General features: G+C 31.2%; 1 protein-coding gene across 1 annotated transcript in view; it reads right to left on the minus strand.

Annotated features, from left to right (window-relative positions):
- Positions 1-8,638: 8,638 nt before the first annotated feature.
- The window catches only part of Meltrin (meltrin), a 169,979-nt gene continuing 158,496 nt past the window's right edge, over positions 8,639-20,121 (minus strand). The window contains exons 5-10 of the mRNA XM_065515149.1: positions 18,773-18,920; positions 18,535-18,708; positions 18,276-18,474; positions 16,911-18,074; positions 16,710-16,842; positions 8,639-10,826 (exon numbers count right to left, since the gene is read on the minus strand). Of these exons, the coding sequence (XP_065371221.1) occupies positions 8,882-10,826; positions 16,710-16,842; positions 16,911-18,074; positions 18,276-18,474; positions 18,535-18,708; positions 18,773-18,920 (3,763 nt within the window). The 3' untranslated portion in view covers positions 8,639-8,881. The remainder of the gene's footprint in view (positions 10,827-16,709; positions 16,843-16,910; positions 18,075-18,275; positions 18,475-18,534; positions 18,709-18,772; positions 18,921-20,121) is intronic.

Raw genomic sequence — 20,121 nt, forward strand, 5'->3', positions numbered from 1 at the left:
TTGGTGTGGTGGCACGCCTTGGATAATGCTACTCACCGTAAGGCTGTGGAACGAGTTCTCAGGACTATTGCGATACTGATTACAGGCGCTATAAGGACTACCCCCTCTAAGGCACTTTTTACTATCCTGAACTGGTTACCAGTTGATTTGATGGTGATACAAATGGCTCTCAACTCTGCTGTGAGACTAAATGCTGGATGTTCGTGGTATGGTAAAGATCATGGGCACTCTAAGATACTGAACTACTATGGGTACTTACATAGTAATGTCGATTACTGCATCGCAAAACCATTTTTCGATATGCATTTCCATATTAAGATCCCGAATAGGGATTCATGGCAGCGCGGACTCTTACCCCCTGATGATGTCATAAGGGTATTCACTGATGGCTCAAAGAGGGGCAATAGGGTCGGTGGTGGTTTCTTTATTGAGAACTATGGGATTAAATCCTATTTCAGGCTACCTAACTTCTGTACGGCTCTTCAGGCGGAAATTACGGCCATTAAACGTGCATCCAACTGGCTGAGGTTTTATCAAATATCTGGTGATATATGTATATTTACCGATAGCAAGGCTGCCGTTAAAGGAATAGCGGGTGTCTTTACGACATCTAGGTTAACCGAGGAATGCCGGGTATCCCTTAATGAGATAGCGAGACATTCTAGGATAACGCTTATATGGGTCCCTGGCCACGATGGTAATCAGGGTAATTGTATAGCTGACGAACTGGCCAAAATGGGGGCGATGATGGATGATGATGAGATCGACCCCTTTTCTGGTATTTCCCTTGCTATATGCAAGATGGCTGTTCAGCGGACACTATATGAATCTGCACAAAGCAGGTGGACCAATGAGTCTTCCTGTGTTACAACGAGGTCTACTTGGCCCGTATATGATGCCAGCAGGACGAATCTACTTATGGAATTTCGTCGTGAGCAAATAAGGCTAATTGTCTCCTTCATTACAGGACACTGTATAATTGGGACACATGCTAGGAGATTGGGCCTACGGTATAATGACTACTGTAGGAGCTGCCATAATGAAGAAGAGGATGAGACGGTGTCACACCTATTCTGTCAATGCCCGGCTCTGATAAATCTGAGGGAACGTATCTTCGGAACACCATTCCTATCATGCTTAGATGAGCTATCAAGGATAAGTCTTAGACGAATCTACTCTTTCATCAGAGAATCTGGTTGGTTTAGCCTGGAAACAACGGACGTATAATTAATACCAAGATGTTTACCCCTTGGGTATCACAATGGGATCAGTTTTGAATGGACCCAAGTGAGCTGCTTGAAGAGTGGCTACCCATGGAACCTAACCTAACCTATTACAACCAGGAATGATAAATTCTGTAAAATTTTCCCTTCAAAAGTGACATAGTACTTCAATGACTGATTTAGAGCAATTTAAACATTTTAGTCCTACATTTATTATAGTAAACATTCGATTCATATTTTGAAAGACACCAATATTAGCAATATCTATATATATAAAAGAGTAACGTTACTGACTGACTGACTGATTCATCATCCCACAGCCCAAACGACTGAAGCTAGAATCATGAAATTTTAACTGTGGCTTCCTCCCTCCCCAAAACGATCCTCTAAGAAGGGATTTTTGGAAATTCGAACGTTTAGGGGGTAAAAAAGGGTAAAAACGGGTAAATTCGGTAACCTTATATCTTCAAATCTAATAAAGATACAAAAAAACTTAAAATGGCATGTTACTCCATTTAAAAAATAAGCTGACAGGTGTTTCGCACTTTTTCGAAATTCATACCTTTTAAGGGATAAAACGGGTAAAAACTGTATTTTGGTACTTTTTTGGCACCCTATGTATCTTTTAAACCAATAAACATAGAAACAAATTTTAAATCGTTTTCTTTACTCATCAAAAAATATAAGTTTGGTACTTTTTGGAAATTCGAACCATTAAGGGATAAAAATTGAGTTTATTTTTGGTACTTTTTCATAAAATATGTTTTTCTATAATTTGACATAGAAATACGAATATTTTATTTTACCACCGCAATGGGGATGAAAAAGGTACAAAAATTAACTAACAGGGTGTTATTAGGAACTCGAGTGCCAAGGATATTGGGCCAAATCCGGGTAAACAGTTTGGTACTTTTTATAAAACATATTTTTCTTGGGCACATTAACACAGATTTTATTCGTTTGAGACATGTCTGTAGCATGAGAGGTGTTCAAGGAGGAAAAGGGAAATTGGTACTTTTCTCCTAATGGTACTTTTTTAATATTTTAAATTATTTCAATTATCGACATTAAAGTTAGCTGATATGTATCTGAGTGAAGTTAGTATTAAAAATAGGGGATAATATTTAGGTACCAAAATCTGAGAACTGAACTATAGGTACTTTTTTATTCTTCTAATGGTACTTTTTGAATTTTCTATTACAATGGACTTAGATACATGAAATTTAGCATATATGGTCCTAAGTGAGTGAGAATTCTAGGGGGAGACTTTTTGGTACTTTTTCTTTATTCGAATGGTACTTTTTGTAATTTCTTCACCAATGAACCTAGAAACATGAAATAAAGCTTACATGGGCCCGATTGTGTGGGAATCCACAGGTGGCTGCTTTTTGGTACTTTTTCTAAATTCTAATGGTACTTTTTGACTTTTCTGTATTATTGGACCTAGAGATATGAAATTAAGCATATATGGTCCTAAGTGAGTGAAAATTCAAACGGATACTTCATGGTACTTTTACTTTATTATAATGGTACTTTTTTTAATTTTCTGTAACAATGGACTTAGAATCATGAAATTAATCGTATATGTTCCTAAGTTAGTGAGAATTCTAGGACGAAACTTTTTGGTACTTTTTCTTTATTCGAATGGTACTTTTTGTAATTTCTTCACCAATGAAGCTAAAGGCATGAAATTAAGTTTATATGGATCCGAGTGAGTGGGAAACCACAAGTGAGGGCTTTTTGGTAATTTTATATATTCTAATGGTAGTTTTTGAATTTTCTGTAATAATGGACATAGAAATATTAAATTAGGCGTATATGGTTCTAAGTGATTGAAAATTCAATTTTCTACAATAATGGACCTAGATTTTCCAAAAAACCGAAAATTGAAAACCGATCGGTTTCGGTTTTGTGATAATTTATTACTCCCATATGCATAAACAATTTATAAAAGGTTTATAAAACAAAATTTCCATTCAAAATGTGTTTTATAAACCTAAGATAAGTAAGTGTTTTAGAAACAAAATTAGTTAATAATATAGAAAATGCTATACAAATTTAAAATTCAAACTTGGTTATGGTTTAGTGAATACGAATTCAAAAGTGATAATCAGTGGTACTATTTCTTTATTGCAATGGTACTTTTTGAATATTTTATAATAATAAACCTAAAAATTTTAAATTAAGCACACATGATTCTGAATGGTAACTTTCTTTAGCATTTTCTATAATAATGGACCCAGAAATATGAAATTAGACATTTACATTTAGATTCACAAAGGGAGACTTAATAGTACTATTTCCTTCTTCTAATTGGGGTGGCGAAGCGTACCGGGTCAGCTAGTAGGAATATAAATGACTGAGATGTAAACAAATATCAACAATTACCTCGATTTTTTCGAATTATATTTGACTATATTTAGGATACTATAACTCCATCATCAATTTTGTACTGCTGTGAAAGGTATTTGTATTTGTCAAAACTCAAGTATCATCGTCATCAAATTTCATCGTCTAATGAAAAATTGTATTAGAATTTTTAAAAAATACAAATGTTTCAAATATTTATTTAAATAATTCTAAAATTTTCATTTTATTGTATATCATATATACAAATGACGCTAACAAAAATGTGAAGAAAATGTAAAATAAATAAAGTTTGCAGAAAATATCAATCAGCAAAAAAATTTAATATTTGTAAAACGATAAATGTAATTTTTCAAAACGATTTCTTGACATACCGTATGATATCAATAATATATTAATTTTGAAATGTATTAATACACAGTGTTGTCGTCTATAAAATTTCATTATTCAAACATCGCTTGTTATTTTTGTTGCAAATCAATTTTATTGTTTTATTTAATTTTTTTTTCGTAACACATTTAGTAAGAAAATAATTGAATTCAATTTTATGCTAGTATTTAGTTATGAACTATTCGATTATTATTTTAGGTTGTATTATTTAATTTTTTTTTTCATCATTTTTGCAATACATTACATATTTAATAAATTGGGTTTATTTTTTTGTTTGGTTTTCATATGCTATTAGTAACTTTTTTAATATTATATTTTATCTATAAAAGAATTGATTTTATTTATTTTAGATCTGTACAGTTCAAAGGGGAAAGGGGCTTTTTATTTCGTTTTTTTCTTTTTGTATTTTATTAAGCAATCAAAAAATTGTTTTGTTTAAGTTAAATACTAATTGAAAACTTTTCAATATTTAATATGCATGTATCTATTTATATGTACGTACTAATTTCAAAACATTTTTTTTCAATAATATTTTGTTTTATGGGTTTTTGTATATTTTTTAAATATTTGTCTATTGTTTAGCTCTATGTTTTATTATATACATCTTTGAAACACGATTTTTGTATCGAATTTTGAAAATTAATTTTGAATTAAATGTAAAAAAATATAAGATTTTTAATTAAAAGAATGAAATTTATTATAACTTTCAGGCTCTGAATTATAAAAAAGCATAATTGGTTATAGAAATCAATTAATTCACCTAACGTATTTTTTCTTATAGAAAATAGATTAAGTTTCCAAAGGGAAATAAAGTTATCGATTACGTCAATTTTCCTAATTTCCCGGATTTTTTCATTTCCGGGAAATAGTAAGAAAATCTGTTCATTCCCTGTAATTTAGTAATACAAAATTAAGCCAAAAACCAATATTTTTTTTTTCAAATAATCGGTAAATATTAAATTTTATAAGATTTAAGGTCCGACTAATTTAAATTTGACGAAAATAATTATTCGTTTCGAAAATTTTCAAATCAGTAACTGCTTTCGAAAAGAAATTCGTTCAAATTTGTATGCTTTATACATTGTATTTCGAAAGTGTTTCGATTCGAATCGAATTACATAATAACCCCCCAGAATATACATAATAATATTATATACCAAATTTAAATCAGTATTATTGCCATTATCATAGAGAATTATACATAGACATGAGACATTCCGATTTGTCAAATAAAACTACAACAAATCATATGTCTGATACAACAGCATATTGACTAGCATGTATTTTGTTGCTGCAAGAGTTAGGTTTTTGGCAATTACGTCTCGTCTATGTGTTATCTTGTGTCATTATTTTCTATAAATATTGTTACGTTTTAATCTTTTCAAAACGCTGGTTTATTTCATTTAAATAAACCGGATACTTTTGATTGCAAATAAAAGCCGTTTAGTAGTTTGAAAATTGTAACAACTCTTTATTTATTTAAAATGTACAACAACAGAATTAAATAGTCACTCAGTGTTTTTTATACACGTTTATAAATTCGCAGAAATAAAGAAATAAAATACACGAATTTACTTGAAAAACACAACAAACTTTAACGCACACAGTTGATGATTATTCGAAAAGCGTCTCTGATAAACTGACTCACTACTGCAACCTCTGCCACTATTTATAACACTGCCATCTGCATTCTAGATTGCTCTTTAACTGTCAAAATTCGAATATTCTAGATCTTACTAATACATACGCCATCTGTGGTGTACTTTCTACAATGTTCTTTAACTGAATATTCGAATACAGCGTTGCCAACTTACGATCAAATCAACTGAAAGCTTTTATTTAATAATGAACACAGATATGTTACAGTTTGCTATTACCCCACTGTTATTTGAAAGCATTATGCTACTTTTAAATCAACCCTTAAAATCGTTATATTTGAATTCAAGTACAATTTCGTAACAATATGAATAGCCTTTGAAGTTTTAATCTTAATCAATTTAATAATTCCCTTAAAAACTTAAAATTTCAATTTGCATTTCGTCGACTGACTACACAATTTAATTTTCAAGTTTCAAATAAACATTTTTCTGTATTTATCAGACAGAGAAAATAGTTTTGGTTATGATGTCCAAATTTATTATGAATCATATGATTCAGTCTAAATAATCGAATTTGTATGTTGTGGCTTAAAAAGTTTAATTGGAGCGACAAAAATGATGTTATTTAAATCATAATTCTGCTATGTCATCCGATTTTCTGTTGCTAGTATCAAAAAGTCTATAGATATAAACGAACTATTCGAATTTTTATTCTATGTTTCAAATGTGCGGAAATAGGAATGGAAAATGAAAAATGTGTTCGGTTTAAAAAAGTTTTCAAATAGTACTCAAGCTTTGTATACACGGTTGTCAGATCTTACAAAGTTGTCAGAAAAATGTTCAGTAAATGGTTAACCAACCGTGTGAACTTATGTTGAAACATATGGTTGTTAGCCATTTACTGAACTTTTTTCAGACAACGATGTAAGATCTGACTGACAACCGTGTATTAATAGCTTCAGAGTACTAAAATTTTAAATTTTAGTAGGGAATGTAAGAAAACATAAAATCACTCTTTATTGTTGGTGTTTTGTTTAAGCTTTGATATTTTTACAAAGAAAGCTTGTCTTTTCACTCTATAGTTGTATTTGTATAATATCTTTAGCTTTTCTAAAGCCTTTTGGGAAAAGGTTTCCTGATTATCTGGACTAACCAACCCGTCAGTAGCCATCTGTAATAGTTACCATTTAGTCAACTTACTGAAACATTAATTTTGTATACCCAAAATAACTTTTTATTGAACATTTTAAGTTATTTTCATATCAGCGTAGTTTTGTGTTGCAAATCATGTGTTAAAGTTCTGTTATACTGAATATGTTATATAGAAAATACTGTTATATTGAAGATTTCGGAGGACAATCCTGTTATGCACATAATTTTATATGGAAAATATTGTTAAACACAAGAATTACCATTGATCTTTCGCAATTATCACAATACAATTTTCCCAAGAAATCCATTTTTAAAACTGAAAGATATTTATAAATAAAAACAAATAAAAATTTGGTTTAAATATTTTGTTTAATTTTTTAAATAACTTAATTGATTACAAAGAAAATTAGAACGTAAAAAATATACAGGATTTTAAAAAAATAAAATTAAAATATTTATAATTAACATACATGGTAGTATTTATTTAAATGGACTAATTAATTAACGATTTCATTAGCATTAAATTGAAAATAATTTTAATTATTTTTTTATACATTACAATTGTTTTCCCTAACTAGAATGAAATGTTTTTATTATTCCAAATTTAAAAATTTGGATTAGTTACCATTTATCAATGCTATAGTTAAATTATATCATTACAATTTTTTTTATGTTTTTTTCCTATCACACACAAAATTATAATGGAAAAAAATCACTAGCATTAAATGTTAGTTGAATTTGTTAACATGGACATTGTTTCCAACTAATTGTTGCCAATTAAAAATTCCCATGTATGATAATTAAAAATACAAAACTTAAAACGAAAATGTCTACAAAGAAAAATTATTAAAACTAAAATACAAATTTTATACACAATTTTTAAAAAATATGAGAAATTAAAAAAAAATTAAATTAAAAATTTCGTTTTTAGAACCAAAAGCTAAAAGGAAGAAAAGCTACCGAATTTCGTTCGACGTTCAAAGTATTATAAATTTTTAGTGTCTCTAAAAAAGTAGAAGGAATGAATATCACTTGTATATAATTTTCATTTTATAATGAATTTAATTATACTTAATTACTTAATTCTTTTATTTTTTTTTAATAAATATTATATTTTTAAGGGTAAAAAAGAAACTTAAAGTGATGTTTTTTTTAACAATTTGTTTTGTTTTTAACTTAAATTAGAAAGCAGTTGTTTTTTATGAAAAGATGGACGAATAATTTTTTGTAAAGATTTAAAATTCTAGTACGAAAGTTTAAAATTATCAAAATTTACAAATTATTTTATTCTAGTGGATTTTCGAGAATACTTTAACAATTCCGTTTCAATTATTTTCAAATACTATTTAAAATCTAGTATTACTTTGTTCGATTTAGGCATTCATTTATTTTAAAAATCTATATTAGTATTAAGTGAATTATCCTTTAGATATCGAAATATTATAATAATATAAATAAACTATACATCGTAATATAATTATTATATTCTTACCTCCTTAATCATAATAAGAAAGAATTAATCCAAAAGTTGTTAGTATTTCAAACGTATGAAATTCATAACTTTGAGAATTCATTCTTTATTGAATCATTCAAGTTTTCTGTAATTCAAATCAATTACAAAATATGTAGCTAAATAAATTTTATTGAATGATTAAATTTTTCTTCAATTCAAATCTATGTATGTTATTCAATTCATTTTGTAAATGTTAAAAACAAATGAATGAAACAAAAAGTGAACCATTCAATCATGAATTGATTCAACAATGAATTCTATTCAAATAATAATAGCATATGAATGAAGCTAAATAATTAGTTTTTGTGAATAGTTTTGGAGCATGAAATGCTAATATATTTTAATTCTGAATTACGATTTTAGTAAATTATGCTCAAATTTTATTAATTAGTTCGAAGATTTGTAGGATTAAAATTTTAAACTTTCACTTTCGTTTCGAATTACAAATGTATTCTAAATACTTTAATACCTATAAATCCTTTAACAATGCCTTATTAAACGTCCATCTCTTTTGTTTTAATTATATATATATGTATATTTTCTAAATCGAAATCAGTGCGTTTATAGTTTTAGGACAATACAAAAATTAATAACTAAACAACTTCACAACTTAAAATTAAAAAAAAAAAAACTTAAAACTATTTTCTTAAGGACGTCGTCGATGTTATTGTGCTGCCGCTACTGCTGCTCGTTTTAGAAGGTTCAAATTTTTGCGTTAATGACGCCACTGTAGTCGATGGTTTCCCCGAAACCGTGGATCTAGTAGCTGCTGCGGTCGTTGGTGCAGTGGGTGCCTTTGTGGGCTTCTTTGTGTTGTTATTTAATGAGGGTTTAGCAGACAATGGCTTGGGCTTTTGTATGGTAGCACTTGGTTTGTTGGCCACACCATTTGCTGGCAGTGATTTTTGTTGTGTTAGAGATTTTTGACCAAATGTCTTAGCCTTCGATGCTCCCACTGGATTTCCATTGAATTTACTGTGTATCGCTGAGCTAGAAGCCGATGACGACGTTGCTGTGACGGCAGCTTTAGCTGCTGAATGAGGCGGTGGTTTAAAACTTGAAAATGCATTGGTGGGTGATATATCCGATCTAGTGGGGGCCACTCGGGCTATGGGCGCATTTACCGGAGCTGGCCTTAAATAGGATGTTTGGGCTTGTGTTGTACTTAAACTAGACTTAGTGTTTGTGTTTAATTGAGACTCTTTTGTTGTGGTTGTTTCTTTTTTCGCTTCCTCCTGTTTGGGTTTTTGTGTTTCATCTTTGGATTTTTGTTTAACTAGATTTGTGGCTGTGGCCGAGTAAATCGAATCGCCACCATTACGTTTCTCAATTTCATTGACTATCTCACCCAATAGCCCCATATCAGAACTACTGGCTACACTGTTACGTTGGCTGCCCACCAAATCGCTGCGTTTAATGGTCTGGGCAGCTGGTGGTATTTCATCGATTACTGAGTAAATATTATCATTTTCGGTGGTGCTGGCTCGGTGCAAGGGAGAATCTTGTTCCTTAACACTGGCCAGGGGCTGTTCGATAAACTCACAGTCATCGTAGGTGTGTTCGGGGCCCCGTTTCACCGCTATTGGCAATTGATAACCCGATGATGTAGTAGAATTGGTTTTCTTTAGTGGTGGTGGTCTCGGGGGTGGACTTTTGGGTCTGGCCGAGTTTAGGGTTTGAGATGAAACGGCACTTTTAGGTCTAGTTTGTGCCTGGGCGGTCTGACGCATAGAACCAAAGGTTGGTATATTGGCCTTCTTAGTGGGTGAACGCATAGATTGGGCACGTTTTACTAGATTTTTGGTTTCTTCCTCTTTGGGTGTTAAAGTTTCCGAATCAGAGTTAGAGGACTCACCAGGCGGTGAATTGTTTTGCGGTATGGGAGCCGATATTTCTAAATTTTTCAATTTCTCACGATCTATGTAGGTTTTTTCTTTGGGGGGAACTTTTTCGTCCTTTTTCAAAAACGAAGTTATCCTGCGCAGGGTGCCATCTCTTTTCACATTCAATTTGGGATCATTGTGTAAAGGTACTGGTGGTGGTGGTGCTGGCTTTAAGAACTCTACTTCTGGCACCGTGGGAGCTGGTCTAGTGGGCGACATTGAGAGTGTTGAAGTCTCTAATACTGGCATGGATATAATGGGCCTGGCTGTAGAGCCAGGATTTGGTGGTGGTAAGGCGGGACCTTGTACTGCATTAGAGGTGACAGAAGTTTTCTTAGTTAGGGTGCCATTCAATTTTACTTCACTGGGTTTAATGGGTGGTGGTGGCGCTGATCTTTGAGGTACTTGCAGAGAATTATCTTGTAAGGTAGGCTGTACATAGGCTACATTTGGTCCGGTAAAATTATTGGTCGGTGAGGTGGCATCGTTAAGTGGCCTCAAAGTGAAACCTTTAAATTTCCCATACAAACCACCATTGCCCACATTATCGTTCGAATCACTGGGCGATTTCAGCAATGCCGAGTTCATATCATCCGTACTGCTGGGCGTTGATTTGGGTAAACCATTGGCTGGCATTTGATTGCCGCTATTGCCATGAGGACCTCTGGGCGGTTGTTTAACTCCGCTGGCTGATTTAATACTAAAAACAAAAATTAATCAAATGATTAGAAACATGGCTTTAAGTGGATTAAATGTTATATGTAATACAGAAAGAAGTAACAAATAGTTTACCAACTGAAAAGTGTTGTTTACTTGGTGTAATATTGTAGTGAATGTAGTAATAAGTGTATAAGTTTAACATACCCATGCCTTAGATGTATGGTAACCACATTTATTTGCCAATATAACTATGTGTATATGTATAAAAAACCAATCACCCAACTTAGTGGTAAGCTAGACAGGCACAAACAATTACATTTCAAAACATCTAAATCTAAAGCTAAAACAATTTCAAATGTTTAATGGTAAAAGGAAAAAATAGAATATGAAATAATAATGAAAAACCAAACACCATGCAAAGGAAAAAAAAACAAGCACAACTTATTTAATTAAATAGAGGTAAATAAATTTATTAAAATTAAAATAGTTACAGAAAATTATATAAAAATTCTTACAACTAATTATGAATTTATGAACATATAATCATTAATTACTTAATATATTAGTTTTTTTTCTAAAACAAGTAGTTCAAAATATCACTTGACTTATAAATTAAGACAAATTCGAGTTATTTTGTTTTGGGAAGTCTTAATTCAAGTCTTTATAGTTGGGTTCTCAATTTTCGCTATTGTCTGCTGTGTTTTAAAAGTGTCATGAATTAACGATTTCCTGTTTTCATCCCAAAGTCTTGATTTTTATACCCTTCAGCTTCGTGAGAAGGGTATATATAAGTTTGTCATTCCGTTTGTAATTTCTACATTTTTCATTTCCGACCCTATAAAGTATATATATTCTGGATCCTTATAGATAGCGGAGTCGATTAAGCCATGTCCGTCTGTCTGTCTGTCTGTCTGTCTGTCTGTCCGTCTGTCTGTCTGTCTGTCTGTCTGTCTGTTGAAATCAATTTTCTGAAGGCCCCAGATATCTCCGGGATCCAAATCTTCAACAATTCTGTCAGACATACTTTCGAGAATTTTGCTATTTAAAATCAGCAAAATCCGTCCATAAATAACGGAGATATGAGCAAAAATCCGAGACAACCTCTGAAAATTTCATCAAAAAACACAATGTATTGCATGCTTTGACAAAAAAGCAACAAAACGTATGGTTGGATGTGCAGCTTTTCGTATTTTTTTTTTTGTGTTTTGTTTCTTTTGGCGTTGTTGTTGTTTTTTATACAACTAAACGTTTGTTTGGTTGTGTGTTGGTTTTTTTGACAAAAAAACAACAAAACGTATGGTTGGATGTGCAGCTTTTCGTATTTTTTTTTTTTTGTGTTTTGTTTCTTTTGTCGTTGTTGTTGTTTTTTATACAACTAAACGTTTGTTTGGTTGTGTGTTGGTTTTTTTTGACAAAAAATCAACAAATCATATGTTTGAATGTGCATGCTTTGCGTATTTTGTTTTTCTTTTGTGTATTGTTTCTTTTGGCGTTGTTGTTGTTTTTTATTCAATTAAACGTGTTTGGATGTGTGTGGGTTTCATTGTCTTGCGTATTTTGTTTTTGTTTTTTCTTTCGGTGTTCTGTTTCGTTTGGCGTTGTTGTTGTTTTTTGTGTTCTTGATAAATTTAGGATGCTGTACGCTGAAAGTGGGCAATGTACATACATACCTATATACTAATTATAAAAAATAATAATGCATCCACAACAAAGGTGAAGGGTATATAAAATTCGGCATAGCCGAATATAGCACTCTTACTTGTTTTTTTTAAATTTGGAAATATTTTCTTTAATTATTTAATTTATGTATTTCCTAAACTGATTGATGGCTTTTAAGAAATATTTTAAGTTCATTGAAGACTAACTTAATTTGTAAACGAGATCCTTCTCTGAAGTTAAGACTTTCTAGGAAAATTTAAATAAATATCTAACTTCTAAACGGATAGTCAGTCCGTTTTTACCTATTAGACAGGGGTAGATCTAACAAAAGAAATTTTAAATTTAAAATGCGAATATCTCGTAAACTACTCTGTATATATAATCTGTAGTTCAGGTCTGTAGGACCTATCTATATGCCTGAGGTCTATAAAACCTCACAAACATATAAGATTACAAATATAGCACAATGATTCAAATTAGTTCAAAACAGAATATCAATTTGGAATTTTGTGACCCCACCCCTAGTTTTTATAAAACCCAAATTCAAATTTAAAATAGCTCTACCTCTTCCATAGCCATGTGATGTTTTATTGTAATCTGACAATGCCTTTAGTAATTTACATTAAATTTCTCCTCGGTTCGATTTGAACTTTAGAATCGCATTATGCTATATTCCACCTGATAACTGAAGTAATACAATTTTATTTTCAAGCTTTTTTTGATTACCTTTAATACTTAATTCTGTAGACTATATATGTTTTCCTGTATAAAGTCAAAATGTTTTTTTTTTTTTTATAAAATCAGTCATATGTACGAGTATGTTCTTGGATCAGTTTGATTCTTAATATAAAAACATTAACAAAATTATAAAATACTTAATAATAAAAAAAAATTAACTTAAATATAAAAATTTAAATAAAAATAAATTAAACAACTCTTTAATGGAAAACATAATAGTGTGTATGTAAAAGTACAATAAATGACATGCTGTGAATACCCTTAATAATGTTATTTTTTATACTTTAAAGAAAATCATGCATATTTAAGCAATGAAATATAAAACTAAAATACTACAACGTAAATTCTCAACAAAACCATTATTTTTTTTTGCAACAATTGAAGCGTTAATTACTTTTTTTCTTAATAAATTTGTTATGTTTGTTTTGATTTTTTGGGCTATAACATTTTTACATTCATGCTTGAATAAAATTCGATGGAAATTTGCAAGACCTCTTTATCAATTTTGTTGTTTTTTGTAAAAAAAATAATATATGAAAATAAAATTAAAATAAAATTGAGTAAATAGGTCATTACAAACGTTTTGAAGAGGTTTCGCTATAACATTAAATAGATACATGATCTATTAACGTCCAGGTTTTTTAATACGATCTAGCTATGATCAGGACAAGTTGTTTGGAAAAAATCAACACGTTAATTATGACATCATTTTGGCGTGCTTTTAATTTAAGATCATGGTTAACTGTCAAATTCTGTCTGCCAATAAATCTGCTTGGCTAGTGACACCAACTTATTGAATACACCCGTCTTGACGAGTCATCAATTTGTTTTCTAATCGAATCATTTCCTTTCCTTACATGAATTTATATCGTTAGGAAAAACGATAACCAGAGATTTAGAAAATGGGACTAAGAGCTGGTTTCTTACTTGTCAGTTAAACTCAGCTTAACACGCTGTTATATTAAACCAGAAACATATTTTGCCGGGATTTAACCAATGATTGTGTTTCTCACTAATGGATTATTTTTGTAAGCATTACAGTCAAATCACATGTGCATTCCTCAAAATTTTTCATATAAATATGGCAATACTTAAAATTTTATAAGAAAAAGCAACCGCGTAGATAACATTTTTTGGTAAATTTTAACTTTGTAAAAGAAAATGTGACATTAAAGTTTATAAAATGTATATTAAAAATTATATTGATGTTAATAAAGCGAATCAAAACAAAGAGCTGCTGTGCTGAATTGTTTATTTTATTTTTCATCTGTTTGTGCTTTGGCATTTTATATTTAGGTTTAACTCACCAATGATGCTCAGTTAAATCGAGATTATATAGTAAATAAACAATAAGTGAGAAACACAATTTTTAGTTTAATCTAGGTTTAAGCGAAAAATATAGATTATCTTTATCCCAGAAACTAGCTCTAAGTGTTACAATAACAATTTTAGATATAATGTGCAGAAAATCATTTGCAAAATGAATCGTATTATGCTACTTTAGAAACGGTCTATTTTGAGTTTAAATCTTAAACTGTGGACACTATTGACATCTTTAAACTCCTTTAATATAGACTATTTTTAAAATTATATTTCGTAGATTCACTAACAAATATTCGAAATCAAAACAGGGTCAAAATAATAATACATAGTTGGAATATAACAGTACACTTCCTAATCGAGAACATTTTTCAATGAATTCCAGCGAATTTCTGAACATGAAGCATAGTAATTCTGAAGATTTTAATCAGAGGTCGACACAAACAAAACATGTCACATTCGTGAAATTTTACTATAATTCCCTGAATAAACCATGTCTTATTTCTGACTTTCTGGTTGAATTTTCCGTTTTGGTGTATTCAGGGACTTATAGTAAAATTTAATCGATAACATTTTTGCGGAACATTTTAACCCATTAAATCCCTGTTTTAATGGTGTTATTTGCTCTTCTTCAAAAGAAGTACAAAAAGACCCATGCCTTGCGAATTTAGAGGGTTAACATATTCTACAAATATGTTCTCTGTAACATTTTACATAAATTTGCTGAACACATTTTATACCTAAAATATAAGGATCACATGGTTTCTTATGCCGATAAGAATAAGCCAGAAATTCAGATGTAAACTTTCAAAACGCCGATACACGTGTCTTTTTTTTTGCCTCATCTATCAAAATTTATTGGTCGGACCTTGTATTTTTTTGTGTTGTACAGTGTTATCAGCACTTGAAAGCACTTGTGAAATACAAACATATGAAGCTTTATCAAAGAAAGTATTAAAAAATAAATATTTTATTTTGACTGTTCATGTTTCATGTTCATGATTTTTTGGAAGATTCTCAAAAGGGAATTCGAAAAATCAGACGTCTGAAAAGTCTTAATGTAAATTGCGCCTAAGTATTCCTAACCTCCAAAAAACATTCACAAGAGATCAGAGTTGTATTTAAAAAAGAAAACAACAACAAACAAATAAAAATAAACTAAAAAGGAAAACAAAAAATTAAATCAATATTTTTTTTTGTTCAAATCACAGCGTCTTGCATTATTTCCACATCGAATCCAGAAGAGAGTATTGAATGTTACAAATGATAGACACACCTATTGGTTTCATCGTTAATGGTATAAGTGGTGCCATCTACAAGTGCAAGTGGATTTGTGGTGGAATTTAAACGAACATCAGTGATTTCAAATTTACGTCTCAGTGTATTAACTTGATTCGTATTCGTATTTGGATGTGAGTTCGTATTAGGATTTGATTTAGAATTTAATTTTCCCACTTCAGCTGGACTGACATTATTACTCTTGGTATTTTTATTATTGTTCAGATTATTTTTAATGAAATTATTATTGTTGTTATTGGTGCTAGTAGGAATAGTCGTTGTGGAGGGAGCGGTACTAGTAGTAGTAGTAGTTGATGTGATGCTATTCTTTTTCTTTTTACCGCTACTATTGCTATTATTATAATTATTATTGATATTGACACTAGGTGGTGGTGGAGGTGGCTTTGTAATAGCTTGTATTATTGTTTTTTTATGAGGTTTTGTTATATTCGCCGTTAACGGTTTAATGATCGTTGTTGCAATTTCGTTGTGAGATTTCGAAATGGTTAAATTGGTTTGTTTTTGTATTTTAAATTTGGAAAAATTTTCATTAGATGCTGAAGTATGCAAGTTATTAGATTTACGTGTTGATAGTTTGGGGGTGTTAGTGCAAGATATTGTGGTATTTTTAATGTTAAATGGTAGTGTTGTGTTGAGTTTTGCTGTTATTGTTGCAGTATTATCAGGTGTTTTTGTTGAAGTTTTGGAAAGTGTTGTTGGCGGTTTGAGTTTAACACTAGTCTTAGGCGATAGTGGGGAGTTACATTTGAAAGTAGATGAAGAAGATGAGGTAGAGGGAGAAGAGTAGGTGGTATTAGAGGAGGAGGAGGATGAGGATGGAGAATTCAAATCTTTACAAATAGTGGGAGTTACTGTGGTATACGAACTAGTGCTAAAGGATAAACCATGTTTGTTATTTGATACATACATATTTTCAGCCAATTTGCCACCAACGAAGAGCGGATGATGACGACAATAGTACATGATGAAACAAAAGGCAGCCATGACGGGTAAAACGGCAAAGAAGAAGATGTACAAAAATCTTTGGAAAGCTTCGTGGCCTAAAAGAGAAATTTTGTACCACAATTAAAGACATTTTTATTACAATTATTAAAATAAATTTACTTACTATTGGGGTTGGTGGCTGGACCACTGTCTACAGAACCTCCGGGTCCTGGCAATTTACAAGTTGGTCCCGTAAATCCTATATTACAATGACAATTACCCTTACTATTGCATATGCCATTGCTATTGCAATTCTCAGGACACTCTTTGCCCATGCCCGTGTAACGCAAATGTTCTATGGCCAGACATCTTTGATCGACACACATTTTGTTATCACCACATTTGGCACCATTTGGCGTTAAACCAGGATCCATAAACTGTAAGCCCAAATCGACTAAAGCCGATCTACAGGGCACTATATTGTTGTCATGCGTTATAAAGGAGTGTGACAAAACGGCTGCGGTTTCCATGCCAAATTCCAGTTTCTCATTCAAATGTCTACAATGCAACATGCCACACAAGGCATTCTCTTCTTCGCAGGCTATATAAGTACTATTCAAACGATTGTAACCACAATTGCCCACCCTCTTGCCCTGGACATTCATTTCGGCATAGCAGGGTTCAGAGTTCTCTCCAGTGGGTCCCCACAAAATGCGACATTGATATGAATGTGATCTACAATTGCCCTGATAACAATAAGCCTGGCCATTATCGCACTCTTCGGTGTCACGCTTGAAAACATCTCTGGGACAATACTCCGATTCACCCGTACAATATTCTGGCAAATCACATTCATTTTCGGCATTACGACATTCAGTGCCCGCCATTTTCGGCCGACAGGTATTTAAATCACAACATTCCCCGGTGGCACAGGAGGCATTTGTATGTAACATACAAGTATAAGGATCACAGCAGGTATTTTCGCAATAGTTGGGTAGGCCACAGTCACACTGTTCGCCTGGCTCTACAAAACCATTGCCGCATTGAGGTGAATCGAATAGTTTAGTGGGTTTATTGCGCAGACAGTAGTTCATGCCGCGTGAAAATGCAATATTTAATTGATCTATGCTACAGGAACTCCAATGGGTGGGTAATACTGATGTACTACTGGCAGACATAATACATTTCTCATCCTGACACTTGCAATCGGTGGAGTCGTGTTCCATGCCAAAATTATGGCCTAATTCATGGGCCATGGTGGTGGCCACAACACCCACCACAGGGCTATGTTCCACACTAACACTGCCAGAATATTCGTGGGTGCAAATGGGTCCTTTGAAAGCTTTGCCTAAGATAGTTAGAAGAATCATAAAAATAAATAAAATATTTAAAAATATTTTTTTCATTAATTAAGTTTGTTTATACTAAAAGTAGGTTTTATTAAAAAGTTTCATAACAGCCTAAGATTATGCTTTAATTAATTTTCTTTCATTTGAGTTTTTAAAACGTGACTGGCATTTATAAAGAAACATTTATTAAAGTAACTTACCCACAACACCCTTGTCGAATTTAATCTTTGTCAACAGCTGAGCCGAATCATTTGGATGCTGCAATACCAATTTTGTTCTTCTATAATTTAAAAAATTTCTTAAGGTTACATCAGCATCAGGTGTTATTTCAATCTCATTCGATTCATTCCAAATAACAACACCCACCAAGGCAATGAAAATATTTAAAGGAACATAAAGCTGCAAAAAGGAGAAAAATTAAGCAAATAATCCTTATTTTATTTTGTATCAAACACTTACAGCATTCATAATATTGGCCAAATCTTTGCAATGTTGATGGACTTTTTTGAAATTTTCATTAAAAGATTTGAAGGCCTTATTGTCCACCACTATAACTATTTCCACATAGGATGAATGCTTATTGGAATTATAGGGACCACGTATCATATTGCTGTCATCATAAGAACGTTTATGCTATAAAAGGAGATTGAAAGTTTAATTGGTTGTAGAGAAAAATTACTTATAATGAAGTACTTACCCTTAAAATGCGATTAAATTCTAAACCATCTATATGATTCGCTATATCAGGCACCTTATTGTCTTCCAAGTGCTTTAGGAAATCTTGTTTTTCTTCATGATGCTCATGATCGTAACCACAAGTGTTATTTTTAGTAAAATCTCCATGTCTGAAAGGAATTAAGGAAATTATTTAACACTGTTTAACTATAAATATATTTAAAAGATCCAGGTTCATTGTAGAATAAAAAATTAATTCGACATCAAAACTATTTCTAATTACAAGAATTTATGAAACGATTCAGACATAAATCAATGTAGTATCAGTATGTATATTAAGTACATATTCTTTAAGGCTGTGGTCGGACTTGGTAGCCCCCAGGGGACGAATTTGATAGGTTAACTACCTGTAAAAAACCCAAATGTCAAAAAAAAATTCAAAAAATCGAATCACAGTCCATAGCTGGTCAGGTTATAATACAAAATGTAATCCATTTTCTTATGCCGACCACTGCTTTAAAAAATAAACAAATTCTGCTTTCTATTTTACATAAAATAAATACAATTTCGATATTCTTTTAAAATTTCCAATTTGTGTATTAAACATATCAAATGTTTTGATCTAAACTGTATATTTCCTATTGCTATTATTATTGCCTCAATTTTGAAATTAATATTAAAAACAAAATTAATTTCCTAAAAGGAAAAACCTCTCTAATAAGTAATCAATAAGCAGGAAGGATAAAATTCCTTTATGTTTCTAATCCCCTTCAACAGAGTAGAGAAGTGGAATAGTGCGTGTAGACAATAAACATTTAATATTGTTCATTCCATGTACATACATATATTTACTTATTTGCCAAATAAACCATAAACAAATATTTAGTCAAGTGTTTTGTTTATTTTGGCCAGTTACACCAGCAGCAGCTAGCTAGTTCAAGCACTAACCACAAGCTTTAAGCAATAATATTGCGAGCGTTCCGTCGTTCCCTCGTTTCTATGTCATACCAATGACATAAATATTTACTCTTGTGGCATGTGCTGATGGGTTTTTAAGACAACATATCAAATATTTAATATATTTTTTGAATAATACAGTAGTGGTCTATTGTAAGCGTGTTTTTAAATGTCATATTTAGCTCGTAATAAATTTCTTAAACGTTGAGTAAATAATAAATCAATTTGGAATTAAGTGTATGAGATAGAAAACAATACTCATAATATAAAACGTGAGGGCACACTAATCAATTAAAATTAAAGTTATTAGTAAACATAATTAATAAATTAAATTGATAAATAGGAGGGTGTTTTCGAAAGTATTGGCAACAAAAAAGTAAATTTTGTTACTTCGAAATCTATAAATCAAGGAAA

This window comes from Calliphora vicina, chromosome 1 (assembly GCF_958450345.1).
Source record: "Calliphora vicina chromosome 1, idCalVici1.1, whole genome shotgun sequence".
Taxonomy (NCBI): Eukaryota; Metazoa; Arthropoda; class Insecta; order Diptera; family Calliphoridae; genus Calliphora; species Calliphora vicina.